The sequence below is a fragment of the Chroicocephalus ridibundus genome, chromosome 19 (genome assembly GCF_963924245.1).
Source record: "Chroicocephalus ridibundus chromosome 19, bChrRid1.1, whole genome shotgun sequence".
Taxonomy (NCBI): Eukaryota; Metazoa; Chordata; class Aves; order Charadriiformes; family Laridae; genus Chroicocephalus; species Chroicocephalus ridibundus.
This window is the reverse complement of record NC_086302.1, coordinates 5,190,483-5,210,238: the sequence shown is the minus strand read 5'-3', so window position 1 is coordinate 5,210,238 and position 19,756 is coordinate 5,190,483. Positions and strand designations below refer to the sequence as shown.

At 47.5% G+C, this 19,756-nt stretch overlaps 1 protein-coding gene across 1 annotated transcript in view; it reads right to left on the bottom strand.

The window, feature by feature from the left end:
- Positions 1-19,756, bottom strand: part of LOC134525334 (WD and tetratricopeptide repeats protein 1) — a 43,158-nt gene that overhangs the window by 15,714 nt on the left and 7,688 nt on the right. Inside the window, exons 2-16 of the mRNA XM_063356118.1 lie at positions 19,396-19,543; positions 17,023-17,106; positions 16,010-16,056; positions 14,691-14,802; positions 14,100-14,287; positions 13,234-13,416; positions 12,052-12,146; positions 10,869-10,984; positions 9,672-9,747; positions 7,803-7,899; positions 6,428-6,601; positions 2,967-3,202; positions 2,417-2,585; positions 1,802-1,994; positions 1,475-1,647 (exon numbers count right to left, since the gene is read on the bottom strand). Coding sequence (XP_063212188.1) covers positions 1,475-1,647; positions 1,802-1,994; positions 2,417-2,585; positions 2,967-3,202; positions 6,428-6,601; positions 7,803-7,899; positions 9,672-9,747; positions 10,869-10,984; positions 12,052-12,146; positions 13,234-13,416; positions 14,100-14,287; positions 14,691-14,802; positions 16,010-16,056; positions 17,023-17,106; positions 19,396-19,503 — 2,051 coding nt within the window. The 5' untranslated portion in view covers positions 19,504-19,543. The remainder of the gene's footprint in view (positions 1-1,474; positions 1,648-1,801; positions 1,995-2,416; positions 2,586-2,966; positions 3,203-6,427; positions 6,602-7,802; positions 7,900-9,671; positions 9,748-10,868; positions 10,985-12,051; positions 12,147-13,233; positions 13,417-14,099; positions 14,288-14,690; positions 14,803-16,009; positions 16,057-17,022; positions 17,107-19,395; positions 19,544-19,756) is intronic.

Genomic DNA, 19,756 nt, shown 5'->3' with positions numbered 1-19,756 from the left:
AGGAAGACCAGGGATTGCACCACATGGAAGAACAGCCCTAATGCAGCAGACACACATGCGCACACACTCCCAGACACACATCGCACACCCCTGGGACCAAGGCTAGCATGTTCAGACCTTCAGCGGTAAGAGATACGAGACAGCGCAGAGCAGTTAAGATCTCCAGGGGCTCTTTGGTCTTAGTTGATAGTCCTAGAAAAAAAACCAAACCAACCTCTTCGGATTCGGTTGTTGCACAGCTGTGTAAGATCTATTTGATATTTAGTGTTTGGCAACTGCAAGAGGGGAGAACAGGACTGCATGTTACACGAGAGGGGGAGGAATGGAAGTACAGTGCTGCATTTCTAGGTGTGCTCCTGGCCGTGCAGCCAGAGTCAGTGTGCGGAGAACGGGAAGAGGAAGGAGGGTTCCTGAGAGGACCACGAATCCATCAGATGTTACACCAACGAGGCGGAGAAGGCCCACCTTGGCTGAGACAGAGCAGCTGACTGCACAAAAATGCTGCTGTTTAAAAGCTCAAAACATTAGATGCAACATATACGTGGTGGCAACGTTCTCAGCTCCAACACAGGTGGCACGGAGAGGAGAAGGTGAATACAGCCACACACATTTTGGGCAACGGAGAGAGAAGGTCTGAAAGAGTGCTGTTACCAGCCCCCTTCCTCAGTAGCTTTAGCTACCCGAGTCCTAGGCCTCTGATCAAACCTGCTCCATTGCTGTCACCTTTCTCCACGGGTCCACAGACCACAGAAGAAAGTGTCAGAGCTGGGCAAGCGCATCCTGCCCTGTTGAGCTGCACATACTCAGTGCCTTCACCGATCCATCAACTAAGACATGCCCAGGGACAAGACAGGCAATATCCCGTCCTTAATACAACACAGCCACGTCTGGTGACAACGCGTTAGAGATGGAAGCCAGAAGAAAGATGTTATGGGACAAACCAGGTGTTTCAAGGCCAACAACTCTAAACCAGGGGCCTCTAGACAGGCTGGTAGCACAAAAGCAGAGTCAAGCTTTCAAGACCAAGATCACTGCAGTAAATTCATTCCATAACCCCTGCCCTAGGTTTGTATTTTATTCAGGAATTTAACATCCCCTCTGCAAATGCATGAATGCAGGCAACATCCTCTGTACCAGATCACTCAGCAGCTCCGGGAATAAATCACCAGCTCACACTGCTTACAGACAATTCAAAGACCCCTGGTTGGGACTAAATTCCACTAAAGGCAAACCCCGGACTGCACTGCCATGCTGCTCAGTAGCGTGATGGGAGGAGGAGGAGGAGGTGGTGGCGATGGTTTAAAGAGACGGCCGCTCCTGCCCCTGCCAGCTTGTCCTACTCTGTGCATAGTGCGAAACAGTGCAGTCATTCATCAGAGAAAGTCCAGGACCAAGGAAACTAGGTTCCCTTTCAGCCAAACAATTAGAGGAAGGAGAGGCAGTTCTGTTTTAGCTGGGCCGGCACTGGACTTGCCCCTCTGAGCTGTCTTCATCATCTGAGCCTCCAGCCCCACCACTGGTCAGTCCTGTAATCCGGTACCCCATGTTCAGCAACATCACCTCCAGCGGGTCTGCATTCATTCGTCTCTGGTTGGCTTGGGAAGCACCTTCCATGTCTACTACCACGCGGCCATTGAGGGTTTCACTCTGCAAGACAAAGAAGGGAGAGGACTCAGCAAGACAGCACCAGGACCAAAGAGGGGCTGTTACCACTGCTGCTACTCTCAAGACATCCCAGTAGGAAAGACTGGTGTGTGTCACACCTCCTGACAACAAGACGGTCTTTTAGTGTGGGTCTTACCTCTGGCCTAGGGTTCCACAGTCGTACAACTGGGTCAATGCCGCTGGTGGCCAGGAAGCAGTAACTGGGATGAGGCTGGAGACAATTCACGATCGACTCATCTCCCTGCAGCACTCTAACAAGGTTGGTGGTTTCTTTCTCCCAGATGAAGAAGGAGCCGTCATCAGACCCACTGACTATGTACTGTGCATTGCTAGGGTGAGAGGAGCAGAGACTGGAGATCACAGCTCAGAGCCAAAGCTAGTCTCTAGCAGATACGAGAATCTCAGTTGGCGTCTATAATCAGCAGGCTGCCACCCCTCACGCTTAGGGATCCAGATAAAGCTTTCTGTGTTGGTTCCCTCCAGCCCCAGGATTCATGTTTTCAATCCCAAATGGCTTTTCTGAAATGCTAGCCCAACCGGGTCCTCTGTGGATCTGCTACTGAACCTGCTATTCATGCAGCCACACAAGGAGGAAGGTTTCTGTCATCTTTTTCAACCCTGCAAACCATTGTCAGCGTCATTTTATGAACAGTCACACGGGGCTACACGTGAGGCTTTATCCGATGGAAGAGAGCATTCTGCTGTTGCTCACACTCCTGTCCTGCATCCCTATTACGCTCTGCCAACATACCTGCCAAAGAAATTGGCCTCTTTGATGTCTGTGGTAGTGTTACAGTGGCCACAATATCGGAATTTGTAGTCGTAGCTGCGCTCCCTCAGCACCATCTCATCCTCTGAGATGGAATCCTTGCGGCCTGTGGCTCGCAGTCGGATGGGGCCACCTCCTTTCTTGTCTTCAGCTGGAAGGACAACAGATTTCCCTCGTCACAATTCGGGGAGGAACACGTTCTAAGCAAACAGCAGCCTAGGAGATCCCAACCCTTAGCTTTAGAGAAGAACTAAGGACAATTCCAGTAGGGAGCGGGGCTTAGAGCACAAGCTTCCTTCCAGATTATCTCCTGGGTACATCAGACTCCCTTTATCATACTCTCGCTCAAGAGCAAACCAGGACCAGGCGCAAGGAAAGAACAGGCTCAGGCCAGTTTTGGTGCACAGTAACAATCAATCTCTCTCAGAAGTTGGAGCTTTACTTCAGAGGGGCAGTTTAAGGAGAAAAACCCTTGTCCGATCATTAGATTTTAGAATAACCTTGAAGAACCCCACTGAACACTGGCACTCACCGTTATCGCTCTTGGAGAAGAGGGCGGCATTGATGTCCCTGTCTAGTGCATCGCAGGCACTGCTATGTGCTTGTTCTGGGAACTTCCCTTTAAAGTCATCCAGACACTCCAGTGCTTCTGCCACGTACTTGAGTTCAAAGAGACAGCGGGCAAGACGGAAATGGGCCTTCAGGTGGCATGGATTCAAGGATATGGCCTTCAAGCAGTCTCTTAAAGCATCATAATGGTCCCCATCCCTGAAGAAAAGGGAGGTTTGGATTAGATAGCGCAAGCAGAAACAGCTTACATTTTCCACTGCCGTTTCCCAGCCCCCATTTTCCTCCAAAGCTCGCTGTTTCCAGCTCTCTCTCTGCAAGCAGACACCCCACAAGCTCACGTACTAACAGCATTTGCTGTTTCCCAGGGGCACCATCTGACCAAGCCCAGCTTCTCGAATCCACCTCCACACGCGCGCAGGCAGCCCTGTAATGCGACCATGCAGGGAAGCCCAGCAAGTCTTGACCTGCCATTTTAAATCCGCCGGAGCAGAGCTCACTGATAGAACACATTTAGGGAAGTCCTTTGAAGATGGAGGATGCACAAGCCCTCTGGCCAAGCAGACACAAGGCCTCTCCTGGAAGGCGAGCAGGGCCTCGGCAGAGCACGGCAGCTCACGCGTGCCCCTTTGTGGACGCGCAGCGTGGCAGCACGTTTCCCTGTCCACAGTCACAGCCACTTGTAGCCCTCAAGAAGGAGCTACAGAACCACCACGCTTCATAGCCCCGATGGATGTATGCCTAAAGCAGCAGTCTTTTCTCACCTTTATAGGAAAAACCTTGAAGTTTTAGAAATAAGTGGTATAGCAAACTGGTATCACAATGGATATTTATATCCTATTTACAGTTACTGGAGACTACGCTTGATTTCCCTAAGCTCCATGGCTGTGGGAGCTTCTCCTGGAAGCAGGAGAAATGTGACAAGCTTCGCATGCTGGTATTCAGTTCAGACTGAGAGAGGCTGAGAAGTCAGCCAGGGCCGATACTCCTGGTGTACCAGCATCGAGCCTAAACTCTTCAGACACCCCACAATCTGTCTTAAGAGAGTGCCAAGTCTCCATATGATGGCTAATAATAACAACAACAACATTTCACACCTGTAACCTATGTGCACTGCACCGACCAAAGTAAGGAAGGGGGTGAGTTGCCCTGTACCTCCCACGAGACGACAATTTTCATTTGAGATCACATGGAACCTTTGTCAGGGGGCTCCTGTGTCTCTACTCATTAAAGGGAGCTCCAGGTCTTTGGGTTACAGGCTAAGCAGCGCTTCTTCAGTGCCACAAGAGTGTTCTGCAAACCGTTCAGCCTAATCCTGCCTCCTGTCTAGGTGGATATTGGCCACGTACTACACCTTACTCGCACACAGAAGCTGGAATGCCTTGTCCACAAGATCCGTGGCAGAGCATAACCACCACGGTTCTGGAGGGCTATCTTCGCAGCACTGTGTCTGTGTTAATCCCGGAGGCTGGATATCTTTGCAGCACCGTGTCTGTGTTAATCTCGGAGGCTGGATGCACAGCATCAGGCCACTTGTATTGAAAGAAAGAGGGAATGCAAGTTACCTGTTACGACGACAGACGGGTGTCTCACATTTTCAGGGCTGACTGGGCTATTAGCTGCTTTGCCACCCTCAAAAATCCTTCACCCTCAAAAATCCTTCAGCCTCAACTACCAGTGTCAGACAGCCCAAAAGAGCGGTGTGAAAATGGACACGTGGAGCTGTAAAGCAGGCACTGACTTCTCCCACTGTTACAGGTTTGACTCAGCTTGTGCAAAAATCCTCTAACTAGAAACCAGCTAAGCACTGTCAACACAGGCTGCTAAAAGCAACCTGCGGAGTGATGCAGTTGGCTCTTATGAGCAAACTTTAACAGGACAGCCCCAGAAGCGCTGCAGAGTACGAGTAGCCTCTGAAGGGAGATGAGCAAGGAGAGGTTAGGAAATTACAGACCTTCCTTTTTTTCTAGATCTCTCTGTTACTCAGAGAACGAGACCAAAGCAAGCCCTGCGGGGTGGCCTACAGCTGGTGCTGCTCCAAACGCCAAGGACATCTTAGAGCCGCACAGTGGTTCAGCGTGGGTCACCGTCCAACGACTTCACCCTCCTCCTCAGTGACATCCCAGCCACCTTCTGCCATACGCCAGTTCCTAGCAGTAAAGTGCCCTGTCTTTTCGGCACCTGAGAAGGTAGCGGCTCCGAACTATTTAAATTCTAATCATTGCATGCCACAGAAACCCATGGTGCATATATTTTCACGTCTTCCTGCTACCGAAAACTGTAGCAAAGCACTAGCTGACACACAGAAAGGTTGAGATTTGCCAACATCCTTTGGGAAAAACGTTTCCTATAAGAAAAATGCCATTCATGAGATCAGCCCTCAGCTTCTGCCTTCCATTCCTTAATCGCAAACTATTGTTCTTCTCCCTCTGAACACTGAGGTCTTTTTGAGGCAGTTCCCAAATCTCTCCTATTGCAAAACAGCCAGTAGGCCAGTTACCAACAGTCACAACAACTGCTGGCTGCTCTTTATCTTGGCAAGAAGATGGGAGAATTCATCCTGTGGATTCCAGCAGGGAGAGGAGAAGGATATCCTCACAAAAGCAAATGTAGATGAAGGACCACAGCTATTTTAAATATGTTAATGGCAAGTCATGCTACTCAGTCGCACTCTGCTCAAGGGGACGGATACCAAAATAACTGAGCTGTATCTTGCAGCTGCAGCCCTGGCTATTGGTCAGAGAAGACGTTACCTACTGCAGAGGCTAACAGCATATTTTGCAACAACCAAGACAGAACCTCCCGCAGATGCCGAGGCACCAGCCGCCACCTCCCCGGATCCCTCGGAGAGGTTTGTTTCCAGTCCGGGAGAGTGTGGGGTAGCTGGGGCAGCACGGGAACCGCCAGGTCACGCGTCTGACTATCTGCAGGACTAGTTGCTTGGCTAAAGCAGCAACCAAAGCAACTCCGGGCAGTCCTGCAACAGCCTCATACCATGAGATAGGAAGTTATAAAGCATAGTAACCATTACCTCATCTGTTGACAGCAAATTTAGAGCCGTACTCTAATGCAGATCAGAACTATCCAACGAAACACAAACAGCCTTGGAGACACTCATAATGCTGTTACTCAGAAGTGGATTTTTAGTTTCTTTTTAGACAGGAAAGGAACAGAACATTACTCAGCATGCCAGTAGTCAAAAAGATGAGCTACTACCAGCTGTGCTTGCCTGTGCAGGACCTGTGGCTGTTAATTTCCCCGTGTTCTGTGCCAGAGGTGACGCACTTTACTGCTTGATCCAATAACCCCAACCCTGCTCCACGCAGAGGGAGCCCAGGTGCTTCGCAGTGGACAACAAGGACAACGTGGTTCTCAGAGGTCAGGCACCTGTGACACTAAACTCTTTGATACTCTCTGCTTCCTTACCACTTGCGCTTCATGTAGGCAGCAGCTCTGTTTCCATACAGCATGGCATTGTTGGGGGCTTTCTGGACTGCTTTGCTGTATAGCTGGATGGCTTGAGTCCACAGCTGGCAAGCAAAGGCCTCGTTGGCTTGCTGCTTGATTCTCTCCAGATATGGAGGTAACTCCACTTGGGGACTGAAGGGAAAGAAGAAAGGAGCACAAGTTAAGTCTCACATGCTCTGTTAACTCCAGTTAAACGTCTGCAGTGTTTTGTCCTATCTTAGCAAGTCACAGCAAACCAAAAGTTCCAAAAAAAAAAAAAAAAGGCAGAAGAGACCATGTACCTGAAGAACCTGAATTTAGGAGGAAGGTTTCTTTTTGACTATCATTTGTTTGTTTCCATTTTTTCTTTATATACAGACACCCACCTAAAATTGACCAGCGTGTATTTTAAGCATCTAATGCCTCAGACTTCACAAACACATCTTTGCTTTGACTGCATAAAAAAAAAAAACATTTCCAGTCCTCCTTTAGCAATGTATAACCAAATGCAAATTCAGAAGGAAACCACGCGTCGGGGAGTTCAGAGGGCTGCCCAAGGCCCATGCTCAGGCAACCCAAAATTCCAGCCACGTCTCCGCTGCTGTGGTGGAGGGGCCATCTAGAGGAAACAAGCTGAAAACATTCAACAAAGTGACTTTGGTGGAACCTAGACTACCCATATATGGTATTAAGCAACTGTGCCTTGACTTTTAACCATGTGTCATCAGCTGGAAGAAAAACAGTCAGCAAGATGTGCTTCGAGCCTGCTTCTGCTTCGCCCCAACTGCATTTTGCTCCTAAAGAAAGCAAGCAGCAGGAACCACGGAAGAGGGCTCTCCATCCGTTCCTAGCTCACGTGCAGACTGCAGGAGCAATGGCTCCAGTCACTGTCGTAATGCAATTTTGGTCGCTTCAGTTCAGTTTGCAGCAGGCAGGTGCCCAAAAAAATGACAAAGGGAAGCAAGGCTCTTTCGACCTGACAGCCTCTCCCATTTACCAAGACACAGTTCCTGCGGGCCAGGAAGTAACAACCAGTCAGGACAACTCAGAACACGTTGCTTCCCAACCTGAAAAGTCATTTTTTTAGTTTTGCCTGCAGTAATTCATCATAAGAGGGCAAAAATCCTCACGGACAGCATTTCTCCCAGGACGCTCTTGCCTGATCTGACTCCTGCTCATAGCCCGCTTATCAGAAGCGAACACAGCTCCTAGGCCAGAGGCTGCTTGACAATGAAGTCAATACACCAAATGGCTTCGCACTTCACACCTTGTTTAGCAGCATCTAACCCTAGCAAGAGGAAGAGGACATGAACAAAGCCGTAGGGCTTTCATGTAGGTAGACTGGTCCCCTTACCTCACATGTGCTCTTCCTTCAGACAAGCGGAAGCCATTGCTGTGGAGATGGATGCCATTCGACACTCCATTGGTAGAGGTTTTTCCATTCTGCACTTCTGAAGGTCAGAAAAAAAAGAAAAAAAAAAAAATACAGCCATGCTAAGTACCAATGTAGATTACACAAACCAATATCTGAAGCTTCAGGGTTTTATTTTACAGCAGAGCCAAGCCAACGCCACAGACCCATTCAGAGCAGAAATAAAACTTCCGTGATTCCATGCACCCCCCCTTCTCCAGCCACCTGGATTTGATTTGCCTTCTTACACTTACTATGAAGTCTCTGCAGTACCCTTTGCAATACAATTCTAGAACAGAAAACCAGATACACACAGAACCAAGTATACACACAAAAAGAGAGGGCGCTTGAACTGCCTTCAGACCGAGTCTAGGCCATAATCCGAGTATCTGACTGATCACCGGACGCCTGACATTTAAAACTGCAGAAGCATTTAGTAACATTAATAACTTTGTATTTTAGATTCACTCAGATAAAGAATAAGTATCTCAGATAAAGAGCGAAGTTGTTGAACATTTGAAAGAACAAGGGTGAGGAGGGGAACCACTGGAGGAGTCCAGCAAAGGAATTCCGGATGCTTTTTTTCCTTTCTTTCTTTTCTTACCCTACTGCTCAAAGAGCGCTTACAATCCTGGGAAGGTCACGCAGGCGCATCATCTGCCGTTTCTATAGAAAATATTCAGCTTCAAGCTTTGCAAACTGCATTTATGTTGCAGCTGGAAGTGTTCCTGCGGCCACTTCCCAGCTTGGGAAACCGGGGACACTGCCCAACCAGTCCACCGAACCGCTCGGGGATGTCAGTGTGCAGAGACGTGCACGCACACGAAGTTCAACCTTTGCACCGCTACCGCCTTTCCGCAGCCTTTGCCTGAACTTTCTGTGCCCAACAGGGTGGAGCGTTTGCTGCAACCGCACCGCCGTGAGCCTGTTCAAATGCCGTCCTGCCATTCAAAGCCTGCCCTCACCAGATACCGCAGCACAGATCACCCACATACCTTCGAGACAGAAGAGAAAGGCAGGCAGGGCATAGATTTGCTACCAGGATATGAGTGTTAGATTAAGGCCTAAGGCACGCTGAGTACACAGATCAAACTCTGCCAGAACACTCGGAGACCAGAGACCGGGCCGAGCAGGGAACACTCCCTGATAAGAGCCAGCCTCTGCCCGGGGAATAATGCTGCAGCCATCATACCGCCTGCAGTATCTGTGTACGAACAGGCCCCGTAAGAAACAGGGCCAGGAATAAAAAGGCTTTTGGATTTACTTACTCATCAAATAAATGCCTTTTTGATTCAACTATCTCATCACCAGAAGGGATATTAGTGCCAGGCCAGATTCTTAGACTAGGGAAGAGATTATTCTGTCTCCTTCCTAATGGGTGTATACGGGGATAATAGATGTATTCTACATTTTACTAATAAGTTTAAAAAAAAAAAAAAGTAAAAACCATATACCATTTCCATGCCTGTTCAAAAAGTTTTCCCCCTTAGTTGAAGGCAGGATACCAGGACCTCAACCTCTCTATGAAGCCTAATTTATCCTTCGTGCACAGCTTTACACATTCTCCTTAGCTCAGACAGGCAGACACCTCTCAACAGCTCCCTTCTCCCCTCGAGACACACATTTTGTCACTCTGTACAAGAGTTTTAGAACTCAGGGTCTGAAGCGCACTGCAGAAACAGCCCAGCAACAACCATGCCCTGCTTCATTTCCCTTGCTCCTGCCCAGATTGGGCTGCACCCTGAAAAATAGTTGTGTCGTACGTGATCCCACTCTGCCTCCCACTCACTTTCATGACAGCATCATACTTACCCCCTGAAGTATGGCACTTCTTTGGGAGAAGAAAAGTGTATGGTCGCTGTTTGTATGTTAGATCAAACAAATAGACCTGAGGAATGAAGACAGAGAATGAGACAAAAAAAGTGTCAGTGAAATAGAACAGAAATAAAACAGGGCTAGACAGGTACACGGTATCACATTTGTGTTTTGCTGTTGCCAATTTTCTAACCAGGAATCTTGGTTATAGACATGTACACACAGGATGACGGCAGCACCAGTGGCACGTTCCATACCAGTACTGGGTTCAGAAAGAGTAACGCTGAGAAATGAGGTAAGGAAGCCCTCTGCACGCCTACAGAACTTAAAAGATGACCTGACCACAAACTGACCTGTTCAAACTGACCTGTTCAGAAAGCTTCAACTCCAAGATGTTTTAACTACTTCATTAACACAGTGATGGTAAACAAATCAAACATAATTGGCAGAGAAGAGGTGGTACGCTATACCAAGGCAAAAGTCTCTCTAAGCTGAAGCCAGGATTTCCTGAGAAACTTCGAAAGCAGCCCTGTGAAGCCCTAATTTAAATCAGTACTGGTATAGGGACTGACAGCCCCGATCAGACCGACAATTCACCTAACCCAGCACCTTCTCTTAAAGGGAACGAGCACAAGTGTGAGAAAGATCTGTAGAGGACAACCACAGAGTAACCTGCCCACAAGCAAAGTTCCTGCTTAATCCATGCTGATTAATGCTGTCAGGAGGATTTTCTCATTTCACTGATAGGCTTTACAAAAGATCCGTGAATATCACCCAGCACTTAAAATTAAAGCAATCAATGTTTCAGGTGAAGGCCTTTGCTTCTCTAAGTTCCTTATTCACTAGATTCTATTACAGAAGCAGTTTGATGTTTCAAGAATGAGTTAGGAAATCTTTTCTAGGTCAGCAAAGGTCAGTTCCAGAACTCTCGGTTTTTTTTCCTCTTCCAGAGAGCAAAACGTGAATTGGAAAACCAGAATAGAACGTGGTTCAAGTTTGATCAGTGGTAGCATAACAAATAAATCCCTAATACCAAGCATTTAGTCTGAACGAATCAGAAAGCAGTTTAAAATCAACCATATTACCCACGGAGAAGTTGCTATACCCGTTTTCAAGAACGCCCAATAACGCAGAGTGACCCAACAAACACAACCCAATGTGAAGCTTTCTGCCAAACTTTAGCTGTCGTCTTACCTGCTCCCCTCCCATGTTGACTAAGAGCTCAGTGCCATCAGGACTGAAGGTGACGTACGTGGCCACCAGAACTCTCAGCCGATTGTTGTAGTCTGGAAGCTTCACCGGGAGGTGCCCTGTGGAGAGAAAAGTTTCATATGTATTAGCGTAACCAGTTGTCTTTGTCCTACCCCAGGTGCTCCCTTTCACAAGGGGTCGTTAGGAAAGCAATGCCACGAAGCGCATGCACCTAAGGGATTTTCCATTTCCTACTGCTGTTTATTGAATCCTTCCATCAGCCATCGAAACACCCAGATGCGCGTAGCTGCCTTTTCACAAGTTCTAGGTATCAGTTCCGCAGGGCCATCTCCGTATGAAGAGAAGACCGGATTATGACCAGCTTGCTAACAATGAAGTCTGCAGAACCCAGCAAATCGCAGTTTTAGGGATTCACTGCGCATTTGGCTTCTGCGATTTGTGGCCATCTGCAAACAAACACCACCATCTTCAACCCTCTAATCAGATTGCCTTAATAAAGCCCTTAGCACAACCAAACCAAGGCTCCTAAGTATTCAGCTCACGCGCAGGTTCTTTTGCTTCAGACAGCAGATGTGTTGCATGACCAATTCAGGGGACCTGAGAAATCCTCTAGCGGGACTCATCAGAAGCAAGACTGTCAAAACCGGTCTGCTGAACGTGGTGGTCTAAGATACTTTAAAAAAACCCAAACATTTGGGGGAAAAATAAGATAGTAAACAACAAGCAGTGAAGAAGAATGTCATCTAGGTTGCCCAGATACTGCATCGCTGATTCTTCATCTGCAGGATGAGGATAAAACACTTCTGTGCCAAAAAGATTTTTAACAGCAGCCTGGCTGGGACCAGTTCCAGGAGCCTATAGCACCCAGGTTATCCAATCCTTGGCTTTCCAATAAAAGTGACAAAAAGACATTTACGCTAGACAAGAAAAAGTAAGGCCGGCTCACGACCACACAACACCGCCAAACCAGGGAAAGTGGGCAGGTAACACAAGCAAGAATTCACAGCATTGAAGTTAATAATCTGCAATTTGCAATTCCATGGAACATCCCTGTATCAGGGAAGAACTCTTCCAAGCAGTAGTTTCTTGTGTGACTGGTAGAACTCTGCTTCTTCGGGCATTAACTTAAAGTCCCATCAGTCACCCCCAGCACAGGTCCCAATACCTGCCACGTAGTACTGTGCCGCACCGTCCGGGAGGGGTTTCTGCCGGTCGCAGAACGTGTGTACTCCAGCTGAAGGACTCTGCTTCATGCTTTTTCTAATGAGAAAGAAGAACAGTCTTATAACCACAGCATTCAACTTCTGGAAGCCTGATCTATGCCGACACTTCTTGTTTGCACACAAGGGGAAGGCCTCGTACCTATACAACTGTGCAGTCACAAGCCTGCCTCGCACCACCCCATTGTACTCACGCAGTTCGAAAAGACTCTGGGTGATATAAAAGACTGAGTAAAACTGCACGGTGAGACGGGCGAGTGCCGGATCATTGCAAGCCCCCTTCCCACCAGAGCCTTGAAGAGATTTCTCATGGAATCACAGAACGGTTTGGGTTGGAAGGGACCTTAAAGCCCATCCAGTGCCACCGCCTGCCCTGGGCAGGGACACCTCCCACCAGCCCAGGTTGCTCCAAGCCTCATCTGGCCCGGCCTTGAACCCCTCCAGGGATGGGGCATTGACAACTTCCCTGGGAAACCTGTTCCAGTGCCTCACCACCCTTACCGTACAGAATTTCTTCCTGATATCCAATCTAAATCTCCCCTCTTTCAGTTTGAGGCCATTACCCTGTGTCCTATCATTAGACTCCCTGATAAACAGTCCCTCCCCATCCTTCCTGTAGGCCCCTTTAGGGACTGGAAGGGGCTCTAAGGTCTCCTTGAAGCCTTCTCTTGTCCAAACTGAACAACCCCAACTCTCTCAGCCTGTCCTCACAGCAGAGGGGCTCCAGCCCTTTGATCATCTTTATGGCCTCCTCTGGACCCGCTCCAGCAGGTCCATGTCCTTTTTGTGTTGAGGACTCCAGAGCTGGACGCAGGACTCCAGGTGGGGTCTCCCCAGAACGGAGCAGAGGGGCAGAATCACCTCCCTCAACCTGATGGCCACACTGCTTTTGATGCAGCCCAGGATGTGGTTGGCTTTCTGGGCTGCAAGTGCGCATTCCCTGCTCATGTTGAGCTTCTCGTCTACCAGCACCCCCAAGTCCTTCTCCTCCGGGCTGCTCTCAAGCCATTCTGCACCCAACCTGTATTTGTGCCTGGGATTGCCATGACCCTGGTGCAGGACCTTGCACTTGGCCTGGTTGAACTTCATGAGGGCTCAGAAGACCCAGAAAAAGCAGCTGCCATTACCTGTGGTTGTGGATCATGCGTATGTCGTAGAGCCGCACAAAGGGTCCGCTTGCCCCTACTGCTAAGTAGTTGTTATCTTGGGGGTTGACCGTCAGGCATTTGGCCTCCACCAGCTGCCCGCAGTACTCTGTCAGGTCTATGAGGACTTCGGAACGTTTGCTGTTCTCTCGCAGATCGTACTGTCTGCAAAGGGAAGAAAGAGTCGGGCAACCCACATCACCAGCTAACAGAAGCAGCAAGCGGAGAGAGGTTAGCTTTCCATGGGGACCAAACCGAAGTCCACTCAAAGCAGCATGTTTATACTGCTCAGTAGTGACCTACACTTAATTATCTGTCACCTATGAAGAGATGTTAACAGTCATTTGCACCATAAACATTAACAGTCATTTGTGCCACGAGTTACTGGAAGCATCTCAGTTCAATATACGCTAGGCCTCAATATCAGGATAACCATTAAAAGCAGCTCTATAACGCGCACAGATTTAATCAAGTTCCAAATTAAACTCCCAGTCATATCTCACAAACAGTAGCTCGTATGAAAAGTGTACCAGACCCTCAGAGTAACATTACTCGTTTAAGAGTCTCAATGACTCTGGAGGGAAATGTCGCTTGGTGTTGTATCTCCCTCCCATTTGACACGGCTGTTTCTTTCTTGCCCTCCCTTTTCAGTGGGGGGAAAACAGAGGAGCTGAGTAAAGTGCATCAGAGGAGTCTTTTCAAGACGAATCCTTCCAGTTTCAGGAAAGGGAAAGATTAGCTTAAGCTCTTTAGTAGGGAGGCAGTCTCTCTTCAGATCCGTGCATAGTACACACCAGAGTAGATGCTAATCCAATTAATTTTGGGGCAGAACAACTAGAGTTCTGTACCTGATTAGCCCGTCTTCTGCTGCACTCCAGAAGGTGTTAGGCCACATGGGAGCTGTGGCAATCCGCTTAACTCTGTTGGTGTGATCTCCAAACATGTGGATGGTCTCCTTGACAGTCAAGTCATGGACATGCACCTTGGAATCTGCAGCTCCCGTGATGAGGATCCGATCCCCTGAATGCGGCAAGAACTGCGGGAGAGAGATTTGATTCAAATTTGAGAAGCGCCGAGGCTGGTCACACAGACATCGCCGAGCTGTCGTGATGGGTCACAGAGCAGTTGGCTTTAGGAACGCAGGATGATCCACGTTATTACCTACATCGCACACATGCCAACGTGCACACTCAAGAGTCACCAACTACAGCAGCACACAAAACGGTCTCTTCGTCACACATCCCAGTGTGCCACAACCACTTCCTTTGACTTTACAGAGGGAATGAGATAAGCCTGGGAACAGGTATTAGATTTAATGCCATTTTTTTCCTCAACATTAGAAATATTAAATTATTTCAGGAGGGAAACCACTTGTAGGAAAATGTTTCCCAGCTTCGGTTGCTGATTTTGTCAGCCGTTTATCCCTTCCAATCCCATACCTTGACAGAGAAGATGTTTGCAGTATGTCCTGTGTGCATCGAAAGGAGTTTCTTGTGGTGCAGAGGATCCCAGACAATGGTATGCTGGTCATCAGAGCCAGAGGCCAACAAGCTAAAAGAAAGAGAAGAGAAATATGCAGCATGTATTCTTCTGTTCTAAGCTGTGACCAATTTCTTAGAGTGGTTTGACCACAGACAGCCATTAAGTTAATTCAGCTCTAAAAAGCCTACTTCCTCTCTCTTTTCTCAGCCATGTGTTCTTGTTGCTCCCCACGCGCCAATCCATTCAGCCAGTTCAGGGAGCTAAAGCAGCCAAACATCAACTCCAGAGAAAATAAAGCCAGTGTTTTTCATTGGTTTAGCCCATCGGACCAGCTCACCGCAGATTCAGATGGCACCGGGGAAAACAATAGGAGCATTCGGTCAACAACAAAATGCAGGGCCTCCATTTGCCTTTTTAGCCCGGCTGCATTAACTGCTCCACATCATCCCCGAATCCAAGCCAAGGCATTCATTCCTGGACTTTGGATGTGCCCGAGCAGTCCCGAGCCAGGCCCCATTTAGTGATTCACAAACTGCTTTTTAAGCGTAGGGTGTGGCAGCGGTATTGCAAGGCGGTGTTTGCCTTGTACACCCATCTTCATTCGAAGCAAAAGAATTTGACATCTGCAACCATCAGCTGTTTTAAACTTATTTCCTTGTAGCCAGATCTCTTTCAAGTACGTGAAATTTTCACTGGTAAATAATTCTGAGGAGTATCAGACAGCAGACTTTGGATCTTTTAAGAGGCCTGTCAAGAAATACACGCTCTTCCTTCCATCCAGTAATTTCTCATGCAGATATTCTTTATTCCATTTGGATAACAGAAATGCTCTTCTGTTTAGTTTCCCCCTAAAATTGCAGGGAAGGGTAAATGCTCTACCTTCCTCCCTTATATATTTGTCCCCCAGCAGACGCTTTTAACAGCATGGTGCAGGGGGTGGGGAAATGTCACTACCAGCTGGGCAAATCCTGAAGATCCATTATAATCCATAATACCACTTAAGAGAGGAGAAGCAGCCTTCAATCTCTACTTCTTAGTCTGACCATTTCCCTTCTGAACTCTACCAAAGGGGCATTCCTCATACCATCCAGATATATTTAACAAAATGAAGCTTCTTTTGAAGCGTGAGCTCCTCTACAGTTCAAAACTTTGAGCCTGAGCTCCCTTTTGCCGGGAATGAGAAGCAGCTGCTTAGGATAAGATGACCTACGTCCTACTCTTGGCAGAACCTGGGGTTATCCGTTTGTTGATCCCCCAAATCAAGCCACGTACTTACTCTCCTTTTTCATTCCATTCGAGACAGTTGACACACCCAGAGTGACCCTGAGGAAAAGAAAAAAAAAAAAAAAAGAAAAAAAAAGAGAAAACAGTATTATACAAACTTCAGACTTATCAAACAGAGCTGTTCTAAGACAAGGACACAGCAAGCTCCCCACACATAACAACGTGTTCCAATACAAGCAGGTTTTTTCATTCCAACCCTGTGAAAAATAAAAAAAATAAATAAAAAACCACAACCACCCACATGGCAGATAAGCACCTCCAGAAAAGAGAGAGACATGCTCTAGCAGCTGGGGTAGAAAAGGCAAAATGAAACAAATAAAGAAAAATGTAGTGTTGAATAAAATGGCAGTTTAGTCTCAGAGGCTACAGATGAAATCCTGCTGTACACACGGAAAGGTGACTTTGCTTCAAAAGCCCTTGGCTAGGCTGACAAATTACATGTACAGGTTCTCCGGGAACGCAGGGAAAATGCACTTTTGATAACTCTTTTAGAAGCACCTTGCTGCTGGGTGACTGTATCATCCATCTTCATCCAAATTAACTAACAACTGTACCAGGAGAGCACTGAGTAGCGTTTGATAGGGGAGATGCGACTGAAAAGGGGGACAAAAGAATCCTTTCCTCCCCCAAACCAAGACAATCTTACGATCTTTTAAAGCTGTGTCAGACTGCAATACAACAACCTATTTTTTAGGCAACATTACACTCTTCAGCATCCGAGATGAATATCTTGAACAGTTGACAGTTGCCTTTTTCAGGCGCTGCTGTTAGGATTAGCTGATACACACCCGTTAAGGTCTGTCTCGTAGGTGCATTAGGTAATGCAGAAAGCTCCCGCAGGATCTCACTGAGCTATTCCTGGCTCTAATGCAGTTTAGGGGACTAAGTAATCGCTGTCTATCCCATACAAGAGAGAGAACGCCACACACTCCCGCACGCTGTCCTTTCTGCACTAAGTTGTACACGCAGCAGCTCGGTTTGCTCGTTAAAACACCGCTCACTTACCTGCAATTCTGCTTCTAGGCCCAGGCGTCGAATGAATGGATCGGTGACGTGATAGTGTCGTTCGAAGCCCAGCGCACCCCTCTCCTGCACAAAGCAAACAAGCGCCACACTGACTACAGCAGACAAAACACTCCTTTTGCCCTTCCAAGAGAAGATTTCAGAACTTCACAAATCAAGCAGGGACCTTGCCAGGTATCGGGGTGTCCATAGCACCAGGTACCTGTCCCATAGCAGGGAGACGTTATTTGCATCTTCCCCAGGCAGGCAGTTTGTAATCCTTGCCCCTGAATTGGTTTTAAGTGATGTTAATCTGTCAGGCTCCAGCTGGGTAGCCAAGAGAAGGTTTGAGAGGCCCACACTAAGACAGAATAAGTTGCCTACTTTGGGCCAGAAACAGGAGATACAGGAAAAGCTTGGGAATGCCTGTCGTTATCCCTTGGTGAGGATTTCAGAAGCAACTCACTCCTGAGGCCGGCAGTCCTAGACCACAGCTGCTCAGGAGAAGTCTGCCGTTACACAGGATCTGTCCTGAAGGACCACCACCACGGGGCAAAGCACTGGGGAACGTAACTGGGCAGCAGCATCCTTTAGAGATGGCTTATTTGATCAGAAATGGAGTAGGGGCATGTAGCTGCAGTACCACAGCACAGCCTGTTCTACAGGGAAGGGAACAGCTGCCACAGAACCGCAGCGGTACAAATGAAGGTGAAGAAAAGCAGGACAGTTGTTTCCCCTGTGATCTCACAGGGTTCACAGATGCGTTAGCAGATGGCTTCAGTGAAAGAAGGCCAACTGCAGAGGCAGGCATGAGGAAAAGGGACTGCAAGTCATATTCTGGATGGAACATCTAATGTCCAAGGAGATTCCTTCCTAGGACCTGATCCAGCCCCGCTCCTGTCCCATGCCATGCTATTGTCAGGCAAAGACAACGTAAGCCTTCGTTATCACCATTTATAGATGAGAACCCCTGATGTCAAAAATGGCACTGATGGTACTAGGGACGTGTTAGCAGCCACAGAGCAGACACAAAGAACTAGTACTACATCACAGCTCTGCAGACCAACGTTAAGTAAGGAACTCCACACAACAAAAGCTATTTGAAAACAAAATGGAGACACATATCCATTCAAGGCCAGGCTTTATGAGGCTCTGAGCAATCTGATCTAGTTAAAGATGTCCCTGCTCACTGCAGGGGGGTTGGACTAGATGGCCTTTAGAGGTCCCTTCCAACCCAACACATTCTATGATTCTGGGATATAAGGGACTGGAGCAAAACCAAAACAAAACCAGGCTTTTTTGTACTAACTTCCATTACAAACTTCAGACCCCTTGACATATTTTTTATGGATAGCACTCCCAAAACACTGCTCGGTCCAGTGGAAGGTGCTGCAGTTATAATTGCCTTGCAATTGCAACCTCAGTGGCTTTGTGAGGTCTGTGCAGTAGGATATTGCTTTTCCTACAAGGAACTGTCAGCCTTAGCAACCTTCCCAAGGTCACACACGAAAGTCTAACAGAGCAGACAGTGTGAAAAAGTCCCAGGCTAACGCTCTAACCACAGAACCATCCCTTCCTTGTTAGAGCAGTAAAATAAATCTTTGCACATGGATTAAATTACAAGCTTATAATACAAAGTTTGCTACCCAACTGCAAAGTGAAGCGAGCGTTCAAGCTCTTCATTCCTTATTCTGGCCACTAACAGACCACTTTCGTGAATGCTGATCACCAGCAAAGCTGCAAATGATTTAAGGCCTCCGAGTCCAAGTAATAATTGCCTATTGTGTCTGCTATGTCTGTCCTTTCACGTTAAGAGATATTTCACAAATGCAGCCATCAGATGACTGATCCGACCACCGAGGAAGTTTTTCCCTACACAAAGGAAGCAACACACCACTCTTTAAAGAAAAGGAGACAGAAAGAGACTGAGACAGAGATCATTAGCTTCACTACAGTCAAAAAACACCTTTGATGGCAAGATCATACGATAAGAACACATAAAGCAGCAGACAGAAAACTCACGAGGGAAGCTAGCTAAGGGTCCTTTATGGTGCCCAAACACAACCAGCCTGATTTCTCTCTTCAACATCGTACTCAAAGGGAACAGACCAGCTGATGTCAAACTATCACGGTGCGCTCCTGCTATGGAGAAGGACTGTATTCCTGTTATGCCATACTTCATCCCAGCTCTTCATTAAGGACAGCAACAGGTCCTATGTGTTTCTTCTCTTAAGCTACTTATACAGCTTATCAATACCTAAAGAGCAGAGACCTTTTCAGAAGTAAAGGCAACAACATGAGTATTTCCCAATCCAGCATGAACACTGATCCTCCATCTCTCCACCCAACACAAGTGACCGCTTGGCTAACACATACCTTGATCTGTCTGTGGATGATGTCTCTGGTAATGTTTGCTTTTGCCATCTTCTTGCAATGGGGCAGACGAAAAGAAGCTATTGGAAGAGCTGCTGTGCATCCAAGCATGCCAACAGAGCAAAGATCCACACCAAGGGCATTTAATTACCTGCAGGACAGGAGAGGGAGGGAACAAAGGCAGGCACACAAACATATTAGGTCATTTATGTACAATATTATGTCATTATTTTTTTTTTCTAAAAATAGCAGTGGCTAAGAACTGAAAAGTTTTGTATAAAGGCTCCTTGAAGAAATTCGAGGATGGGAAGGAACAATGTAAGACTGAAGAACGCCTGACTTAAGAGGCCATCCTCATTTTAGG